At 38.3% G+C, this 19,798-nt stretch overlaps 1 protein-coding gene and 1 long non-coding RNA gene across 2 annotated transcripts in view; one reads left to right on the top strand and one right to left on the bottom strand.

The window, feature by feature from the left end:
• The window catches only part of LOC124284771 (RING finger and SPRY domain-containing protein 1-like), a 64,863-nt gene extending 46,694 nt beyond the window's left edge, over positions 1-18,169 (top strand). The window contains exons 11-14 of the mRNA XM_046720889.1: positions 12,123-12,225; positions 14,257-14,409; positions 16,728-16,832; positions 17,202-18,169. Coding sequence (XP_046576845.1) covers positions 12,123-12,225; positions 14,257-14,409; positions 16,728-16,832; positions 17,202-17,343 — 503 coding nt within the window. The 3' untranslated portion in view covers positions 17,344-18,169. The remainder of the gene's footprint in view (positions 1-12,122; positions 12,226-14,256; positions 14,410-16,727; positions 16,833-17,201) is intronic.
• Positions 7,656-19,472, bottom strand: LOC124284803. Its single transcript, XR_006900648.1, has 3 exons — positions 18,956-19,472; positions 14,921-14,926; positions 7,656-7,666 (listed from the first exon to the last, which is right to left on the bottom strand). It is a non-coding gene; the product is annotated as an uncharacterized LOC124284803 (long non-coding RNA).
• Between the last annotated feature and the right edge of the window lie 326 nt (positions 19,473-19,798).

The following is a 19,798-nucleotide window of genomic DNA, read 5'->3' as shown; positions in this document are numbered from 1 at the left end:
TAGCTGTGACACATTGAAACTAGATGACATCACAGGTTTGATCCAAGAAATCAATGTTTTAGTTGTGTGTATAGTATGATTTCATCAAAAACATTTTTGAGACATAGCGACATGAACCGTTTTTTGTGTAAAGAATTTTTCATTCCCCATTTCCAGTAAAGATTCATATTAATGATAAAACTTTTCAGACAATACTTCTTTCCGCCAAGACCATCATCAACTATATATTCATATTTCAGGACCTAAAAAAGGGTATATAAAACTGATTACATATTTTATATTGCCGTATTACTGAACTATGAATAGTCAGAATTGCTTATGGTCAGTCTAATCTTCCCATCCAGCTTCCTTGAATGCAGACAGTGAGTTTGTAATACTGAGTAATATGTTCCCCCAGTTCTTCATGATGTTGTATCTATCTTGACCCAGTAGACAAGGTGAATGACCACAGTTAAGAGATGCACCTTATTCAAGACGGTACTGAATGGGAGAACTCTCGCTGCCCAGACAGATGAATCGGTCATTGATCTGCTATTGATTCTCCTCGTGTTTATGGGCCACTGAAGAAAAACTTTTTTTGTTTTCACTGATCTATTTGTGGAACAACTGAAATGTCAGAGAAGCAGAAAAAGCAGAAAGCTTTGAGGGAAATGAAGAGCAAAATGGAACCTGTGATGAGAAATGGACAACAAGAAATGCCTTTTGTAGAGAAACTGTTTTTTAGGTTCTAGCACAGACTGATTGACATGTTAGTATAACTGTAATTAGTGGTGGATTCAAAGAATATCTTGTGATGAAAATATTTGTCTTTAAAGACTGGATTCTTTTTCCTTTCTCTTCCAAAATGTCTTTGTTGGAAATGTGGAAATGGTAGTGTATCTATTTTTAATAGGAAGAGAGTTAATATTTTATGTCACATTGATGTTATTTCAGGCATAGAGTGGCTTATGTTTAAGAGGGTTAATAACTAAGAAGCAATTATTTTTACTTATATATAACCAGTATTCACTTCATTATGTTATATGTATGATTTCTTTTTCAAATAACCCTATTTGCTTTAATAAGCATCCTAGATGCTTAGACTGACTGAGTTTGGTTTTACGCCGCTTTTAGCAATATTCCAGCAACATCACGACGGGGGACACCAGAAATGGGCTTCACACATTGTGCCCATGGGGGATTCGAACTTTTGACGAGCAACGCTTTTAACCATTAGGCTACCCCACCGCCCCCCTAGATGCTTAGATGATTTACAAGGGTGGGGATTACTTTTTGAAGACATACACAAGTAAATCTGTTGTCAATAATTGAACATTTGTTTTCAATATTGCGAATATTTTCTATAATAAATCTGAAATATGCATAAGAAAGTATGGACTTTCATGTAAATCTTTGGTCTTAGGAGTAGATTATTAAAATCACTTACGGATTTGTCTAAAAGTTCATTAGGGTTGATTATTGGAGCAGATTGTCTAAATGGCAAATGCAGTATACCTCTTATTACTGGGTGGTGGTGGGGTAGCCTAGTGGTTAAAGCATTCGCTCATCACGCCGAAGACCCAGGTTTGAATCCCTACATGGGTACAATGTGTGAAGCCCATTCTGGTGTCCCCTGCCGTGGTATTGCTGGAATATTACTAAAAGCGGCGTAAAACCAAACTCACTCACTCCTCTGGACTCATTCTCTCACTCACTCACTCACTATTACAAAAACTCGGCTCACTCACTCACTCACCTCAACTCACTCACTCACTCACTCACTCACTCATTACTGATGGGAAGATTTTCATCTGTCCTTACAAAACAATTTCTCTCAAACAGAAATTACAAATTAACAATTTGTTTCATGAAGTTGATAAGGATTCATGATTTGACACATGCAAGTCTGGGGCTGGTGTAATATTTTGTGGATTGTATTGGCTTTAGCTGCTGTCCTTTTCCAGTATTTAACTGAAATTGAGTATTGAAATTTAACATTTGCTTCAACTAAGATATTCATGAGAATATTCTTCTTTGTGTCATGTATATGATGTTCAGTCATTACATGACAAACATATCTGTTGAAATAAAATTACATTGTACTGAATATCAATGTTGAAGATTAAGAAAGGTTTGGTGATCGAGGGTAATTAAGGTTTTCTCATGTGTTATTTTAATCTAGGACCCCTGAAATCTTTTAATTTTAAAACATGGTAATGTGTTACACCTGTTCTCTTGTAACCCTAGCCAGGCTATATTTCATTGTCACTTTGGATCAGTAATAGATTGCTAGGAATTTAGTCAGTACTTTACATTTTAAGACTGTGCGTGTATGAAAAGGTTTCTGCTAAGGCACAAAAATGACAGATATAAAATAATTATTGGTATTACTTTAGTTTTGAGGAATGAGCATATGCCAAGTATATCCAAATATTTCTCTCTTACAAGTCATGTTATGTTATCATTTCCAAAAATTTAAATTAAAAATAATATTGCTCTGTATTTCCTGATACTGAGACGTTAAAATCCACAAAACATATAATTAATTTGGAGCGGCTGTACAGGAGATTTATAGTGATATGTAAGCCCAATACTGCCCCAAGGCACATCTGTCCAAGCTGATATTGTCCAACAAGACTAGTAATGGATTTGTCACATCGAGATTAGTCCGGACTGAAATATGTTAATCAAAGCCAGGTTAGTTTATGTCAAATTATTGCCCGACATTGCTCTGATGTGGGTGCCTTTGTTCATATGGGCTTGCTTCACTTAGTAGGAGACATGAAGTTAAACAACACATGCAGATCACTGAATGTCTCTGAGTCACACCAATATGCCTTACCTGATTGCTCAATCGGAGAAATGACCGAATCAGATGCCGCCAAAAACGGAAACAGCGACATTTTGAAATTTCAAAATAAAACTAATAAAAAAATATATAAAATAGTCCACTTTGTGAGATATTACATGTTGAAGTGCACCACCACCAAAGTGTGATCTTGCATGGCATGAATTTACTGCCACAGAGTGTCTACAGGACTGAGGTTGCCGTCAGTGCCGCTGTCCCACCCGCGGAGATACCGACTTCCACACACGTATCCCTCCCTGGTTGTCTATAGCATTAACTGTACCAACAAACATGTCAATCAAAACAATCTAATCAGCTTCATGTCCACTTTAACTGCGACATGGCATAATAATTAATAAAACTTAATTTGTTATTTTTTTCAATGAATATCCTTACGAAGTTGTTTACCAACTTGAGTGGTTTATTGAGGTGGTGTAGTCGATGGCAGCTTGTAACAGTTATGACTAGGAACAAAGGAGACTGTTGACATGGAACGGCCACTGTTGTAGGTATATGGGAGGGGATATGTACCGCTTAGGACAAAGATAATCCCTGCCTTATCTCCCCGACATCACGTCACCGGGGGAACTGGCTGAGATATGATTATTGATATGCAGCTGGGGTTCACACTGATCAAGGTATGACAGACCAGATCCTACCCGTCAATTTCTCAACGTCATTTACAATGTTAATCTTGCCAAGAGATCTAATTAAAAATTAATCATCTGTGTATTGTGAGTGGATTGTATTGTTGAGGAGAATAGGTGAAGCTTTATCACAGGGGAGAAAATTATCCATGTGGAAAATCTGTGTATTGTGTACTTGGAATATTTCTAATTTTTTCCCAGGCACAAGTCAAAAGTTTTATGATCATTGTTAGTATATATATGTGGTGGATAAGGGTAATATGACATCATGACTGTTGATAGAATGCATTATCAGCGGTACCATGAACCGATAGTATCTATGTACCATCTGTTTGTGACTGGCAGATTCCGTCACCATTTTGTCATTAATGAGGAAAGAATACAATGGATCCGTGAAGCCAACAGCAACTGACTGCATTTTGTGTCCTTATGCACCCACCATTTAATATTCTTAGGTGTAGGGAGGGGGCTGTGATGTTTTCAAAACATGAATATTTTTGGGGTCACTGCTTCAAAACAATTTTTTATTTTTTGTGTGGAAGAAGTGCAAGTGATTTTTTACTGACAAATACATTCTTTTAGTAGGTGAGCGTTAAAAACAAATTCTCCATATCTAGTTGGAACATTTCTTCTTGTGTTATAAATGACATTATTCAAATTTTCAACAATAAATAATCACTTACATAGTAGCCCAAAATATACTCCTTGACATATCACAGCATGGATTTAAAGATACCTGCTTTCCCCAACTTCAGCTCATGTCCATGGTGTACAGGTAATCGGGGGGTAATTTCAGAACTGAAGCATTTTGCTGAGTCATATTGGAGCATGTATTAACTGTGTGCTATGAAAATACAAATATCAGTTAAGGCAATGGTTAATGAATTACATGATATGCATCTCACTACCAGACACTGTGCTTCTCTTTATTGTCCCCGATATTTACAGAAGAATTGCACCTGTGACTGTCCGCAATAATCACAAGACATAAGGATACACCCATAAAGCATGTAGTTCTATTTGCATGGTCTTTCTTACAGATCCCAGAGCATATATAGAGAATCTCACCCGAGTGTCTTTTGATATCAAATATATCACCACGAGTTGATAAAGTAACAAATATCCGAGGCTTGCCGAGGATATTTTTACTCTTATCAACGAGTGTTGATATACATGTATTTGATATCAGAAGACACGAGGGTGAGATTCTATTGATCATCAAAAATCACTCTTCATTAGTTTTCAATGAAAAATGTACATCTCTGAACACAGTACTGCCATTACATTTGCAGTGCAGCGATGTCATAGCATTGTGACGTCATCAAGTTCATGACATCATAGCATTGTCAGGGCATTGTGCAAAATCTACTGTCAAAACGATATCTCCTAGGAGATATCGTCTGATCTCACACAAGCGATATCTCCTGTGGAACACAGTTTTGGATGATAAATTTAGGTCTACCTGAAATTAGGTGATTTACAGACTCCTTACTTTAAAGACTATTACTCTAAAATCTGTTCTATTTAGCCATATGCATAAAAAATTAAGGGATTATATGTTAGTCTTCTACAAGTCCTCATGATAACAGTAGATAAACTGGATGTCATGTAAAAAATCATGATTTACTGTTAAGAGTGAGTGAGTTTAGTTTTACGCAGCTTTTAGCAATATTCCAGCAATATCATGGCAGGGACACCAGAAATGGTCTTCACACATTGTACCCATGTGGGGAATCGAACCGGGTCTTCAGCATGACGAGCAACGCTTTAACCACTAGGCTACCCTGCTGCCCCTCACTGTAAGAGATGCATCCTGTGGGAAAACCTTTGATTATGGGTTCAAATCCCAGTTCATCCTATTATGTTTTGTCTGCACCATACAATTGTTTTTAAGATTTACCAGAGTGGTAAACATCAAAAAGCTTGATCACTTCATATGGAATGAGTGTTCCTGCTGATCAGACAGGTGGCATGTAATGATTAATGATTATTTTGTAAATATAATTGTTTTAATAATGGTACATATTTTTTCAACTTTTGATGTATGGAAAGTTGAGAGGGTTAAACAGTTAAAGTTGCTCACCAGGAGCGCCCTCTGCCCCCTGCCTCCCACCTCCACCCCCAAGGTTGATGAAGCAAAACCTTTCTCAATACTAGTGCAGTTGTGTACCCCTTCTGCTTGTGTTTTCTGTAGAATATCTGTATTATACTTGAGAAAATATGAGCTGTCATGTTTATTTTTATTCTCATAAGAGGGCACTTGTAAGGATTACTTGGCAAGCACAAATTGGTCATGAAGCTGGTCGTGGGTTGCTCATTGGCAAGGCAGTTAACATGGCGAATAGATTAGTTTATGTAGTTACTGTCCTTATATGCAGTTGATCCCATTTACTTGCATGGCTGCAGACAAAATGACTAAACTGACAGTCTTACACTGCAAGACTTGAAGTCCCCATCAAATGAGACTGTCGAATATACCACCTGTTGCCATGATTCCACTCTGCTAACATGCTCAATAGTTCTATGTTCACAAACACAGAAACAGACAGACAGACATTGTATTCAGTACTAGGCCACTGGCCCAAAATACATTCATAGATATGATAAGAAGTGACATGCTTTTACAGAAAAACATCGGAATCTCTTATTTTCCCAACATTATGTAAAAACACAGAAACAGTTCTCCAAAACAGTTCTCCGGAACAGGCCATACAGAGTTTTTCCATATGTTTGTGTGTTAATCAAAATGTTTATCATGATTGATTAATACAGCTTTGATTTTTGGCTATTTGATATTTGATTTTTGGCTGTTAATGAGGCAGGTATATACAGAAAGATAGTGCTGTAGGTCTACAGGATGGTGTAGAATAACAGTAGTTATCAACAACAGACTTTCAGAAAATCATGCCACTCCTGCTGATCTAAGTTACAAGAGCATCCATCATTGTACATGACGCAAGCATAGACGATGAAGCCATAAGCTTACATCTTTAAAGTCTCATTTGGCCTATAGTAGATGCTTCATAGGGATTGTACTTATTTATTGGCCAGATATATTCACCATATTTGTGGTATTATGGAATTCGGCCAATAGCTGAGAACATTTTACATGCAGTGTGGCAGGGTTTTGGGGGGAAGGTGTAAAGGTCCTTGAGGTAAAGGTTGATAAGATACGAGACTCCACTCAATGGGTATCCCCTATCTCTTACTACAGAGCAAAGAACAGTGTATGACATTTGGAAAATATATTATGTAGTTAGAACACAATAGATCAGCTCACAACAGAAAGCAATAACATGTTTTGTGTGTTTGTGAACTGTGAGGAAGACTGACATGGGTGATTTTCTACAGTGGTGTGTCTGTACAAGTCTGTAGACGTCTGGCGTATGTCCAGGTGAAGATACACACAACTGGGGTACAAGTTGTTGCAGCAGATTTCAACCACAGACTTCACACAGTTATTGATAGGCTGACACTTAGTCTTTGAAAATACATTATTTTGATAGAAACAGATAATTTCATTTAAATTGAAAAGAAGCCTCAGCAAGCTGGGAGATTAAGAACTGCGAAATGTAGACTTGCTTCATTTCGGACTTTCGCGTTAGAAGGAAGGGTATTGTAAAGGGTAACATAATGAGGTTCAGGGGCTGTGAGACAGACTAAGTTATTGAGTACAGGTACATTTGAGGTGTTGTTCTGTAGCAGGGATAGCATTGGTTTTGCTACAGACGCATGACCTAAAGACATTTTCACACCTTGTCTCACAATACAATACTGTATCGTCATATCATTACACCATTCTGACCCTGGTATCAGACTGGTTCAGTGGTCCAGAACAGCTTGACTAATGTTAAAGGTTAGAAATTGGCATCTTTAGTGAGATACTGTCCAATATGATACACTTCTGAAGCTATCAGACGGACTGGAAATTAACGTTCACCTGCAGACCGATGTTATTAGTAATTACCTTGGGCTAATATAATTATAATTCCACTAACCCATGGGGCCTGTAAGTTTGTTGACACAGGCTGATAATTATATATCATCCTCTCAATTCCTTTAAACACCTTCCCAAATCTAATCTCCATTCTAGACACTTGGCATAAACATTTGAGCCTTTATTATTTGAAATTTGAAAGTCTTATTATGTTACAGGGACCATTAACCTTTTGCAGGGCAAGCAGAAAAAATCCTTCTGGCCCTCTGGGCCTGTTTGGTTTTTGAGTCAATTTCCATCCCTGATTATAGGTGGTGTGAGGACAAACAAATAATTACGTGTTAAAGTTACTCTTTTGCTAGAGCTAGCAGAAACTAATGGTTTTAGGGTGTGTTGTTCTGTTTCATTGCGATATGTTCTGGCAGTGTGCTCTCGTTTCGTCCTAGCTCTCTCTGAGGCAAAACTGTCTACTTGCTGGTCCGTTCTTATGCAATATTATCTATTTCGTGTTATATGCTTTGTGTGTTTATGAGCTGTGCGAGACAGTTTGATGTCGACTGGCGCACGTGCTATCATGTTCAGTGAATATGAATTATGGTAGATCATTGTGTAATAGGGTGATGATATGTGGTCCTTCTGTACTGAAATATTGATTAATATCGCTCATATGTTCTGAAGCGGGAAGATTTATGTGACAGGGTTTGAATAGGATGCAGGGGCCGGCTGCCGATGGCTTTGTTATTTTATACTCAAGCAGGTATCACACACCTGAAGAAGATGTCACAGAATTCATGCATTTAGTATTTTCTCACAGATTTCACACTCATGGGGTAGTGTAATCCAGTGGTAAAAGCGTTCACTTGTCACTGATGCCCGAGGTTCAGATCCCACAGGGTAACAGTTCGTGAAATCCATTCTTAGGTTTCCCTGTTGGATATTGCTGAAAGGTTGCTGAAAAAAGTGTTTTTCATTTACTTCCTTTATCAATAATATATTGTCATTATTTTAAGATGACCTTAGTACATTTATTCTTAAGTAAGGCATACATTACCCCAGTGTGTGTGTGCTAAATAAGTCTGCTAGCATGAGCAGGGCTGTTGATATAATAGATGATGGGATTACTAGAATGAATAGAATCCTACTTCACTTTGGCATTGAGGCCAAGGTTTTGTCACCTTTATTAAATAGCTTCAGTATAATTCATATTTATCTACAAGAACACATTCCATTGGTAGTAAATGGACAATTAGTGAAAAAATAAACAGATTTGATGGAAATCTGTGATGATACCTGGTGTTCCTGAAAAAATAACCGTGCATGCTCTACCAGACAAACTGCCCACTTCATAGTTGCAGTAAAGAGCATTTGTTTGTTGCCCAACAACAACATCATGGAAGACCCAAATAGGAAATAAATCAGTGTATGAATGGAAACTTATCAGGGACTTATGAGGAGAGATGGATTGTCAGCTGCTTGTGCAGGGTTAGGAAATAATGTGTATGTTCACAAGTCCTGCTATGTAGTACGTGTGCTGGCGATTAGGTGCCTGACTCTGAAGGTGTGGGTTTGAACCCTGCATGGGACTCAACCCAACGAAAGTACCAGAATCTGTCCACTGAGAAAGTGTAATCCTAACATATGCTACCTACGGTAGTCAGTGTCACAGTCCCTGAACTGAATTATTTTTCCTATTACATAACCGTCCCTGCAATGCTAAAGCTGTAAATGAAGCAAGTCTAGATTCCCTCAGGTTCAATTTCCAATCTAACTGGGGCTCCTTTTCAATTTAAAGGGGTTTATTTGTTACTATCAAAATTATATATATTCAGAGACTAAGCCTTAGTCTATACCGAATGGTACAAGTGGTTGACCAAGCAAATGCCACCAGCCCTATGTGTATGTGTATCTCCAACCATGCATCTCCCAGTGAGACGCAGGACACCTTTGTTTTGTGGCTGCTATTCTGACAGCGGTTTGGCACCCTCTGAGATCCAGCAGGACCACAGCAGCTCCACAACACAAAGGGTATTATGGTGTATAAAAGCTGGTGTGGGAGGTTTTGGATTTCAGCTGTTGTTGTTGGTTTTGTTCCATGAGACCAGGTCCTGTAGCAAAAATAGACTCTGTGTAGCTTTCTGCTGATACTGATAGCATTTTTAGACGTGAGTGTTTATTGTCATGCTCCACGTCTTTGTTGAAGAGGAGTCAGGCTAGCTGACACACCCAGCCGGTAGAGCTGTAATCATACTGGCAGTCTTACTCCAACTGTTATAATGTGTCCTGATGATTACCTTACAGCCAAACATCTGGACTCTGTAATGAACATATTTTACAAAAACAAACTGTAATTACTTGATAAAACCCTGAGAGACTACAGAAACTGCAGTAATGTAGACTTGCCAAATATTATCATGCTGTCATAGGATTCCGTGGTACTTACGTTTCCATGGTATTTTCTAATGACATAATTTCTCACGAGCCACTCACCAAATCGTGCCGCCTATCAATTGTTTACGTTCATCAGTCGATTGGCACGGCTCTAAGCAAAAAATGTTCAGACTTTCATCAATTCAATGCGTACGTACAGTCATCTACTATTAAAAACTAATGCAATTTTATGTCTAGCAGGTAATGCACTTTTTGTGTGATCTTTACAAACATTTTCTACAAACTTATTCAGCTTCAAAGTTTTCCAAACATCGCCCGTCTGTTAGCTGATGTTATCAATAATAAAAATCACGTGACCTAAGGGGGGAATCCCAGCTCTATTTTTTAAACTATGGAAGCCCGATAGGGTCATCTCTTAAGTTGTTTGTTCACTTTTCATTTCGCGTATCCCGTTGATTAACGCTACATATTTTATGAACTGGAAATATATGCTGAAGAAATGTGACTATTGTGTTAATTCTACAAAATTGTTTACTGTATTACAATTTATCAAATTCGTTATTACTGTAAACCGACACTGACACTCCCGGATTGGATGTTGACAATGTGTGAGATTGTGACATGTGCTGTGTGCCCGTAATTTGATCTGTAGGAAATACCATGGAAACATGACGTCACCAGATTTTGTGCACAATGGCTGCCTGTCGTCTGATACGGACAACAATGAACATCAGAATGACAAAAATGTTTTATTGACATTAAATGATACAAAGGTATGTCATCTAACACTATGTTTAGTTTATATGACTTGGCAATATGAGCGATCATATTCATAGTCATAAATTTCTTAATACAGCGGAAACCCATGACGCGAGGGTAATAAGAGGTAGGTTAATGGTTTTATCGGCATTCTAAAAGTTGGCGAGTCAAAAATGAAGCATGCAACTTTATGGATAACAACTTTTGTTCATTGCATTTATCGCCATTTTGGTGTCGGTTCTTGCACTGTTATCAAGCTAAGAGTTAACAAGACATTGTTATCCATAATATAGACTATGATATTACTTTTTGAGCTAGATTAGGTTTGGGTATTAATTTACAAATGATGAAATATGTATAGAAATATGCATGTATTGTATGAGGTACTGGCAAACAAGGATAAGTTGGACCAGCGCAGAGAATGCATTTACGAGAAGTAGGTGGTGCACGGCAATGAGCAAACCCATTTTGTTTGTGAAAAGTAGTGCAGATGTAGGCTAGTGCATGTGCATTACATGACAGTGAAATTGATTCCACATGTAGCTGCACACGCCTTGCTCATAAGACTCTCACGTCAGTGTAGCAAGTCGCACTACACTTGATCACGGACAACCTGGGGCCCCTTCACTAACAATGGCAAGCGCAGCACTCATACATGCTAATACGGGTCAATTGTCAGGTGGGTGTTCAACTTATCCTTGTTTGCCAGTAGGTTCCACTCCGATCACAGACCTGTGTATATGGGACTCTGTAATTTTAGATGTCCAGGGTGGTTGTTATATATGGCAGTGGGTACAATGTGTGAAGCCCATTCCTGGTGTCCTCCACCGTAATGTTGCTGGAATATTGCTAAAAGTGGCGTAAAACCATACTCACTCACTCCATATGGCAGTATGTGTCCCAAGTGCTCCATGCTAGTCATATAGAACAACAAGCAAGAATGGTTTAAATGTATGACCTGGATCACACTTTTTGTCCCCAACACCATGGATTGTTACATTTTGGCTTGATTGTTTCCCTCATGATATATGTGAGAGAGTAAGGTTTAACAACCTTTAGCATATTCCAGCTATATCATGATAACAGAAACTAGCATCACACATTGTTTCCATAACTGGAATCAAACCCAAGTTTACAGTGTTATGAGTGATGTTCTAACCACAAAGGGGGCAAGGGGGTAGCCTAATGGTTAAAGCGTCTTCTTGTCACGCTGAAGACCTGGGTTTGATTCCTCACGTGGGTACAGGGGCGGTGGTGTAGCCTAGTGGTTAAAGCATTAGCTCGTCACGCGAAAGACCCAGGTTCGAATCCCCACATGGGAAGCCCATTTCTGGTGTCCCATGCAGTGATATTGCTGGTAGGTTGCTAAATATGGGGTAAAACTATACTCTCTCTCTCTCTCTCTCTCTCTCTCTCTCTCTCTCTCTCTCTCTCACACACACACACACTCACTCACTCACTCACTCACTCACTCCACTAGGCTACTTGACTGCCCTGTTATATATGTGAAATGATGCAGATTGTGCCTCAACGTTACACCTTCATTGACCCCTCTCTGTTGTAGGTGATGTCCTGGGTCTGCTGCTGGATGTGGATAGTCAGAAACTGATCTTCTACCTGAACGGAGATCCCCTGCCTCCCTTTACTCAGCTCTTCACCTATGCACGGTAAGTGTCCGCCTCTCCCTCTGATGGAAGCAAAATGTACCAGGATTGAAATAAAAATATTAGAAGAAAATAAACAAGTGAGAGCAGTTTTCATCCAGTTACTGATTTGGCAACCTAGATTATGCGGCTTATTTAAACTGTATTTGCAGGAAATAATATGAATAAGGAAATCAGAGACAGTTTGTGATTATAAATGGTGTTTCACTAGTAGTAAAACTGTTCAAATACAAAGTTTCAAGTGTCAGTACTTGTGTGACTTCCAAGCATGGCTTTACAATGCCACTGGAACCTGAAACAGCAAAGCTTGAAATCTTCTACCTATAGTATATAGGTTTGGCTCAGATGGATCCTTGGTGCATCACAGCTTGGATATCAGTGCAGAGAAAAAGAATTAATCTGACATTAAGAGTTTTTAGGAATGTTAAGAAAAATTATTGTTCCCTTGAAACTAAATAGTGAAAATGTTGAATTTCTTTTTACACATTTCCATAGACTATTATACATGTCCATAAGCAAAACTTCAATGTTTTAGATGAGCATATGGCCTAAAAGAAAATGTTGTTGTTCCAATTACCCGACCGACCCTTGAATGCCGGAGCCGACCCATTTTTTTTAAGCGGACTGAATAAAATAAGCTTTCAGATACGATTGTGTTTTCCCGGCACTGACCAATATCGGTCATTCTGACAGAGAAAGTCGACATGATGACCGCAAGCTTGATTGAATAAACAATTACACATTGATATATGTGTTATTAGTTTGTACTTTCCCTTTAAAAAAAATATGTTAAAAAAAAATCCTACCTAACTACCCTAAATTTTATAGAGGTTTAATCAGAACCTCAACATTATATTTGTTTGGCCTAAGTATCATTATATTTTAGTGTGAATAGCCATTAGTCTACTGGATAATAACAGACATTTGGAAGGTTTAACCAATAAACATCATTATAAAGATAGTGATGTAACAGTGTTGCCTTCTTCAACTGTCATGTGGAAAAAGTTACAATGTTTACATTATGTCATAACATTCTTTCAAAGCATACATTTGATAATGATACCTTACAGAAAGACTCAATGTGTCTTTTCTGAATTTCTGATTTTTTTCCAAGTTATTCCTGTTGTTATTAACTCTGACTGACTGAGTTTGGTTTTACGCCGCTTTTAGCAATATTCCAGCAACATCACGGCGGGGGAAACCAGAAATGTGCTTCACACATTTTACCCATGTCGGGATTTGAACCCGGGTCTTCGGCGTGACGAGCCAACTCTTTAACCACTAGACTACCCCACCGCCCCTTATTATCCCACCGGCATGTAATGCGGTGGGATATAGTCGTCGCCTCGTCCGTCTGTCCGTCCGTCCGTCCGTAATCATTTTGTTTCCGGAGCATAACTCAAAGACCGTTCGATATTTTTTAACCAAAATTGGTAGATATGTCAAACATAACCTAAGGTGGTGCCTTTTGCTATTTACAGATTATTGTCATTTTTATTATTCTCGGTTTCCATGGAAACGTTTTGGACTTAGTCTTAAAGAAGGGTGGGCTTCGTTTCCGGAGCATAACTCAAGAACCGTTCAATATTTCTCAACAAAACTTGGTAGATATATGAAACAGATCCTAAAGTGGTGCCTTTTGCTATTTACAGATTTTTGTCATTTTTATTTTTCCCGGTTTCCATGGAAACATTTTGGACTTAGTCTCAAAAAGTAAGGATTGCTTTCGTTTCCGGAGCATAACTCAAGAACCGTTCAATATTTTTCAACAAAAACATGGTAGATATATCAAACAGATCCTAAAGTGGTGCCTTTTGCTATTTGCTGATTTTTGGCATTTTTATTTTTCCCGGTTTCCATGGAAACGATTCGGACTTAGTCCCAAAAGTGAGGGGTGCGCTTTAAGTAACTGTCAGATGATTTGTTCTTTCAAAGATGTGGGGACCGGGGGGATATGTCATCTTCTGATGACTCTTGTTAACTCTGAAGCTGCCTCAGGACCATTTCTCTCTACATATTCTTGTGTGTTTTCAGGAGTGGTTTCTTTGCTGCTGCCAGTTTCATGTCATTTCAACAGTGTGAATTCAACTTCGGTGACAAGCCATTCAGCTTTGCCCCCAATGTACCATTCAAGAGCTTCAACGACTTCGGGGAGCTGACAAGTGAGGAGAGGATAATCTTGCCCAGGTCAGTTCTTCCTGTTGTCCCAGCACCCTGTACTGATCTCATTTTAGGGTTATATCAGTGTATGAAATAAGCCAAAAAACCTGCCAGACATTCGGGCTGGTAACTTCAAAATGTTATCAGACTTAAATGGATTTAACCAGACCAGATAATTCAAAGAAAATAACTCAATGTTTAGTTACTATGAATAATTTAATGAACTTGAGACGTGCGTATGTACTCCGCACATCGATAGGTGTCGCTGTAATAGTGACAATATATTTCAACGCAGTGCTTTGAACTTGCGATATGACAGTTCAGTGTTCAAACAGAAATTGTCAAGTCTAAATGTAATGCTCAATTTGAAAATTAGATTTTATGATATGGTGAATTTACTCAGATGTATGGAACATGTTATCTAAAATGTTTACCAGATCATCGGGCTCGCTGGCAGTAAATTTAGACCTCCCGTGAGAAATCTAGCCCGTCTTGGGCAGTCGGACGGGCCTTATTTCGGACACTGATTATATGGCACTCTGTGCTCTCCTCCTTTGGGGGATTCCAGACATGATACGTCCCTCACATCCGAAGCTTTTCTCCATTTGTGTATTTGAGAGAAGAATATGTCTCCCTTGATTGATTCTCTTTTGGAAATCTTGACACAATATTTCATTAGCACCTCTTGTTTGTCTCCCCTTGTGTATACCCGAGGAATATACCCAAGCGCAAAGAGTCCTTTGCGGAGATTTGCGCTATATAAATGCTATCCATTATTATTAATATAGGTTATCACGAGATGTGTTTTGGGATGGTTAATATCTGCCTTCGGAACAAACATTGTATTTTAGCGAGCCTTGGCGAGCTAAATACATAGTGTTTATTCCTAATGCAGGATATTAACCATTCCAAAACACACAAGTGTGATAACCTATTTATCATACAATATCATTCTTACGTTATAAGTTTTAAAAATGTGATTTCTGCCACAAAGCATGAAACTAAACTTCGTGGAATGTGCACTGCGATCTATGACATCACAAATATGTGCGTAGTAATATGTTACATCACAAGCTCGGTGACACAGTTTTCATCTAGTTGTTAGGTCTAGTTTCCAGTATGTTTTTATGTTAAAGCACGTATTGTTGTCAACAAATCTTAGCTTACATTTGAAAAATAGCAACAGACTAGTGTGGAACTTCAGAAACCTTCAATTAACCTTTTGAACAACAAATACACTTTAATGTTCGTGTGACATTCGGCACCTGGATTCTGGTGCCGTCTGCTCACTAACACAGTCGGTCGGGGAACTGGTGTTGGTATCTTCGTAAGCCTATGAATATCTATCTTGGCTTCGTAATCCACTCCCTCTGTCATTACCAGACATGAATTATCTTGGATCAAAGCACTGACAGTACCATAACCACGGCTGTCAATCCAGACACGATCGCCAATAGATGGACCTGAAGCCATGTTTGTTTACACTGTGAAAACAGTCTCTAAAATTTGCATATGATCTCTCAAACTTTGCATCGATATCCGTATGTGACCTCAACGGATACTTAAAATATGTTTTATCTGCCTTTATCCTGCCAAAAACACTATCCACTGTATGATAAAATTTATCTTACCTCACACATAAATGTCGTTTTCTGATTGGCTGATCCAGTCAATGTACCCCGCTTACAAGCAAACATTTTGTATTACCCGCTGGAAATGCCAAACTGTGGGAATTTGTTTGGTACTTATTGTTAGTAGTTTATGGGCTGTTGCCTAACTCCGGTACTCCTTAGCATGATCCAATACCTGTGTTTCAAACAGTTCAAAATTAACATTGATATGTTCGGTAAGATAAATACGTTGTTCACTGGTCACGAGGGGGACATGGGTTGATGTACCCTCTATGTTTGTTTATGTTCCCCTCGCCCTTCGGTATATCAACCCATGCCCCCCTGGACCAGTGAACAACCTATAATGTCCTCACACTGCATCTTGAGAATATTCTTGATTCACTCACTCACTCACTCACTCACTCACTCACTCACTCACTCACTCACTCACTCACTCACTCACTCACTCACTCACTCACTCACTCACTCACTCACTCACTCACTCACTCACTCACTCACTCACTCACTCACTCACTCACTCACTCACTCACTCACTCACTCACTCACTCACTCACTCACTCACCACTCACTCACTCACTCACTCACTCACTCACTCACTCCTCCTCCACTCTCACTCACTCACTCACTCACTCACTCACTCACTCACTCACTCACTCACTACTCAGAACGTAAGTAAGTAAGTAGAAAGATAAACATATACTGTTCATGTTCCAGGCACAAAAAGTTGGATTTGTTGAAGCAAGTGACTGTGAAGGAAGATTCCTGTACGCTCTGTTTTGATCGCCAGGCCAACATCATGCTGAGGCCATGTAAACACAGGTAAGGACACATTCTTTTGGCAGCAGGGTTTTGGGTAGGTGAGAGATTTACAGAATTTTGTCCAAACAATCAGCTTGGTAGGTAAAAAGATGTCATTTGTCATAATTCATTGTGTTTAAAGTTTTAAAGATAAATCGCCAACAGGATTTAGTCATATGTTTCAAGTGAACAATTTGAATCTACTTTGACAGTGTGGTTTGTTTTGAACACTTCTTTTCAAATGTTTTTGTTTTTCTCTTTTCAATTTTTGTGAATTTGCAAGTGATTATGCTTACCACTGGTAATTCTGACAAATTGCGAGCCAAAATGAAACCGAGAGCGGCATAAAACAGCATTCACTCACTAACTCTATCACTGGTGATGTTGCAGGGGTTTCTGTGATGTCTGTGCCTTGCTACTAGAGATCTGCCCAATTTGTCGCATGAGCATAGTGGAACGACAAGAGGTTGCCACGGAAACCGAGCTCCCAGAGCCACCCAATGAGAACACAGATGAACCACAGATGTCATAACATCTACATTTTAGTCCTCCCATCTACACCTCGTCTACGACCCGTCAAGAGACCGTTGATGGGGATTGTTAAAGCATCTAGACCTCCGGTCATGTGTTATATATATTATCATTCTTACTGTACAGAAGTGTGATGTTATGCTAATTTATATTCATAAATTCTGTAAATGTTTGTATTATCTGCAATCAAGCCAGAAGTTGTGAATACTATGAAAGAATCACCGAGTCGATGACTCTTCTACATATTAAGCTGTTGTATATCCAGAGGAGTCAGTATGACAGAGACACAGCGTCAGTAACATTTTGTATAGCCCTTACGCTGTAAAGACAGTCTTTTATAGATACTTTGGTGAACTTTTATCCAAGTCAGTTGACGTAAATTTTACCAAAGACAAGCCCAGTTGAAAATATTCATTGCTATTTTTTCCATTTTGTTCCAATGTCAGACTGTGGTAACACATGTATCTATTCAGATTGCCTTGCTAACTCACTATCCTGTCCTCTTGAAAAAGGTTTACACCATTGACAGATATTTAGGCTAAGAATAGTGTTGAGTCTCAAGTTTACGAATTTTTTAAGATTTGATGCAGGCAGGTGGCCATGTTTTACTCTCACATTGACATCATCAATATGAGGTTATGTCTTTGGATTTCATCCGTTCCTTTATCCAGCTGTTTGTTGAGTCAGTTAGTCTCAATTATAATTTTTCTTTCTTTTATTATATAGATATTTTATCATGATTATGTCTTTGGGTTCAAAGTATTGGAATCATTTAGAAGCATCAAGAACACTTTTAGTTAAAAATGAAGCCTCCAGTTTGTTTTATCAAAATGCATACCTGTCAACTCTCACGCATTTGCCGTGAGTCTCACGCTTTATTGACAAATGTCACACTCTCACGCGTCCAAATAATAATCTCACGCATATCTGGTAGCCGAAAATAATTTCAAAATTAATACGCATTTTCGTTCGTTTTTGCATGAAGTTCAACACTGAAAGAACGCCTGAATGAACGAAGTACTAAAACGATGTTTATGCGAATGATTCGGCTTATTATTATTTATTAGCATGCATCTTTTAGTGTCAAAATAATGCCACCAGAAGGCTCCAAATGCTCCTGAAAATCACTAAACTTCATTTTCGGGGACGAGGGGCTTTGCCCCCCAGAGACCCCCACCAGGGCGTCGCCCTCGACATGACCCCGGCTGGACCCCGGCTTATTTTTTTCAGTCTCACTCCAAACCATCTTTAGGGGTTGACAGCTCTGAAAATGGTCTTCATCAGAAATTTGATATATGGAACAGGGAAGAAATTAACCTTGAAGGTGTCCTAACATAAACAGTGATGATGTTGGAAACACCCTTAAACAGTTAATGTGCCTCTTTGGATTTCTTTGCATTAGAAAAGATCATTTGGGCTAGGGATTCAATTCAATTCAATGCTTTATAGGGGACCCATTTTATATAGATATGGCACAGTTGAAAGGGATTTTATATAGATATGCCACAGTTGAAACTCCATCTACGCCAGAGCTTTATTTTTAAGTAGACACATCTTGAAATGGAAGATGTTTCCGGAGTGTATTGTCAATATACACTTTAATATTACTAAACTACTGTTGTAGTACTTTGTAAAGAATCAGTTTCTAATGGCTACAACTTTATTATTGTTGTTTTTGAAATTGTAAATTGGTTTGATTCAGTTATTTTGATTCTTTTGAAGCAGCATCTTGCATCCTCCAGCTGGGTCTTCTCTCATTATATCATCCCACAAAGGTGAGCTACAGTACCAAGGTACTATATTGAAAAAAATGTGATAAAATACTACCCAGGGTCCTAAGTTCCAATTTTGATCTCAAACAAACATGGTTTTGCTAGGAAACAAGGTGTTCTTTACCATGAGAAACAAGAATGATATAAGATGAATTTTAAACAAATGTCTTCTGATCAAAGGTTTTTGAAAGATATTTTACTAGCTTTTAATGATTGGTCAGTGATACTGTGTTGGTGTTGTTGTACAGACAGTTACCAAAATAATGTATGCTTTTGGTTGAAACGTGTGGCAAAGGAATCTTTTTATTATTATTTGGTTATGATGATTGTCATTAGAATCTACCTTGTTCATTTGAAGAGTACTTCATCAGCTTATGTTTAAACTTCCACAATTTTCTATATTGATCAACTAATCACATGTTGGATTTTACTAGATTTGGAAGATTTTATCGACGACATAATGTCACTTTACAAAAATTTAATGACAATATATTGTTTGTTCAACAACACAATGGCTGTGATTTTTTGCCAGTTTATCTTTTAGGACTTTGGGTAATCTAACAATGTCTTGTTTTTTTAAGACTGTTGATTATTCAATTCATGAAGTGTTAAGCTTGATATTTGTTCTCTTTATTTCATAAGTATACAATTCTGACTATGGTTTAATAGTGATTGGGTTGTCAT

The sequence above is a fragment of the Haliotis rubra genome, unplaced genomic scaffold (genome assembly GCF_003918875.1).
Source record: "Haliotis rubra isolate DU_JTF1 unplaced genomic scaffold, ASM391887v1 Scf11, whole genome shotgun sequence".
NCBI classification, from domain to species: domain Eukaryota; kingdom Metazoa; phylum Mollusca; class Gastropoda; order Lepetellida; family Haliotidae; genus Haliotis; species Haliotis rubra.
The sequence above is the reverse complement of the archived record's forward strand: the minus strand, read 5'-3'. Positions and strand labels throughout refer to the sequence as shown.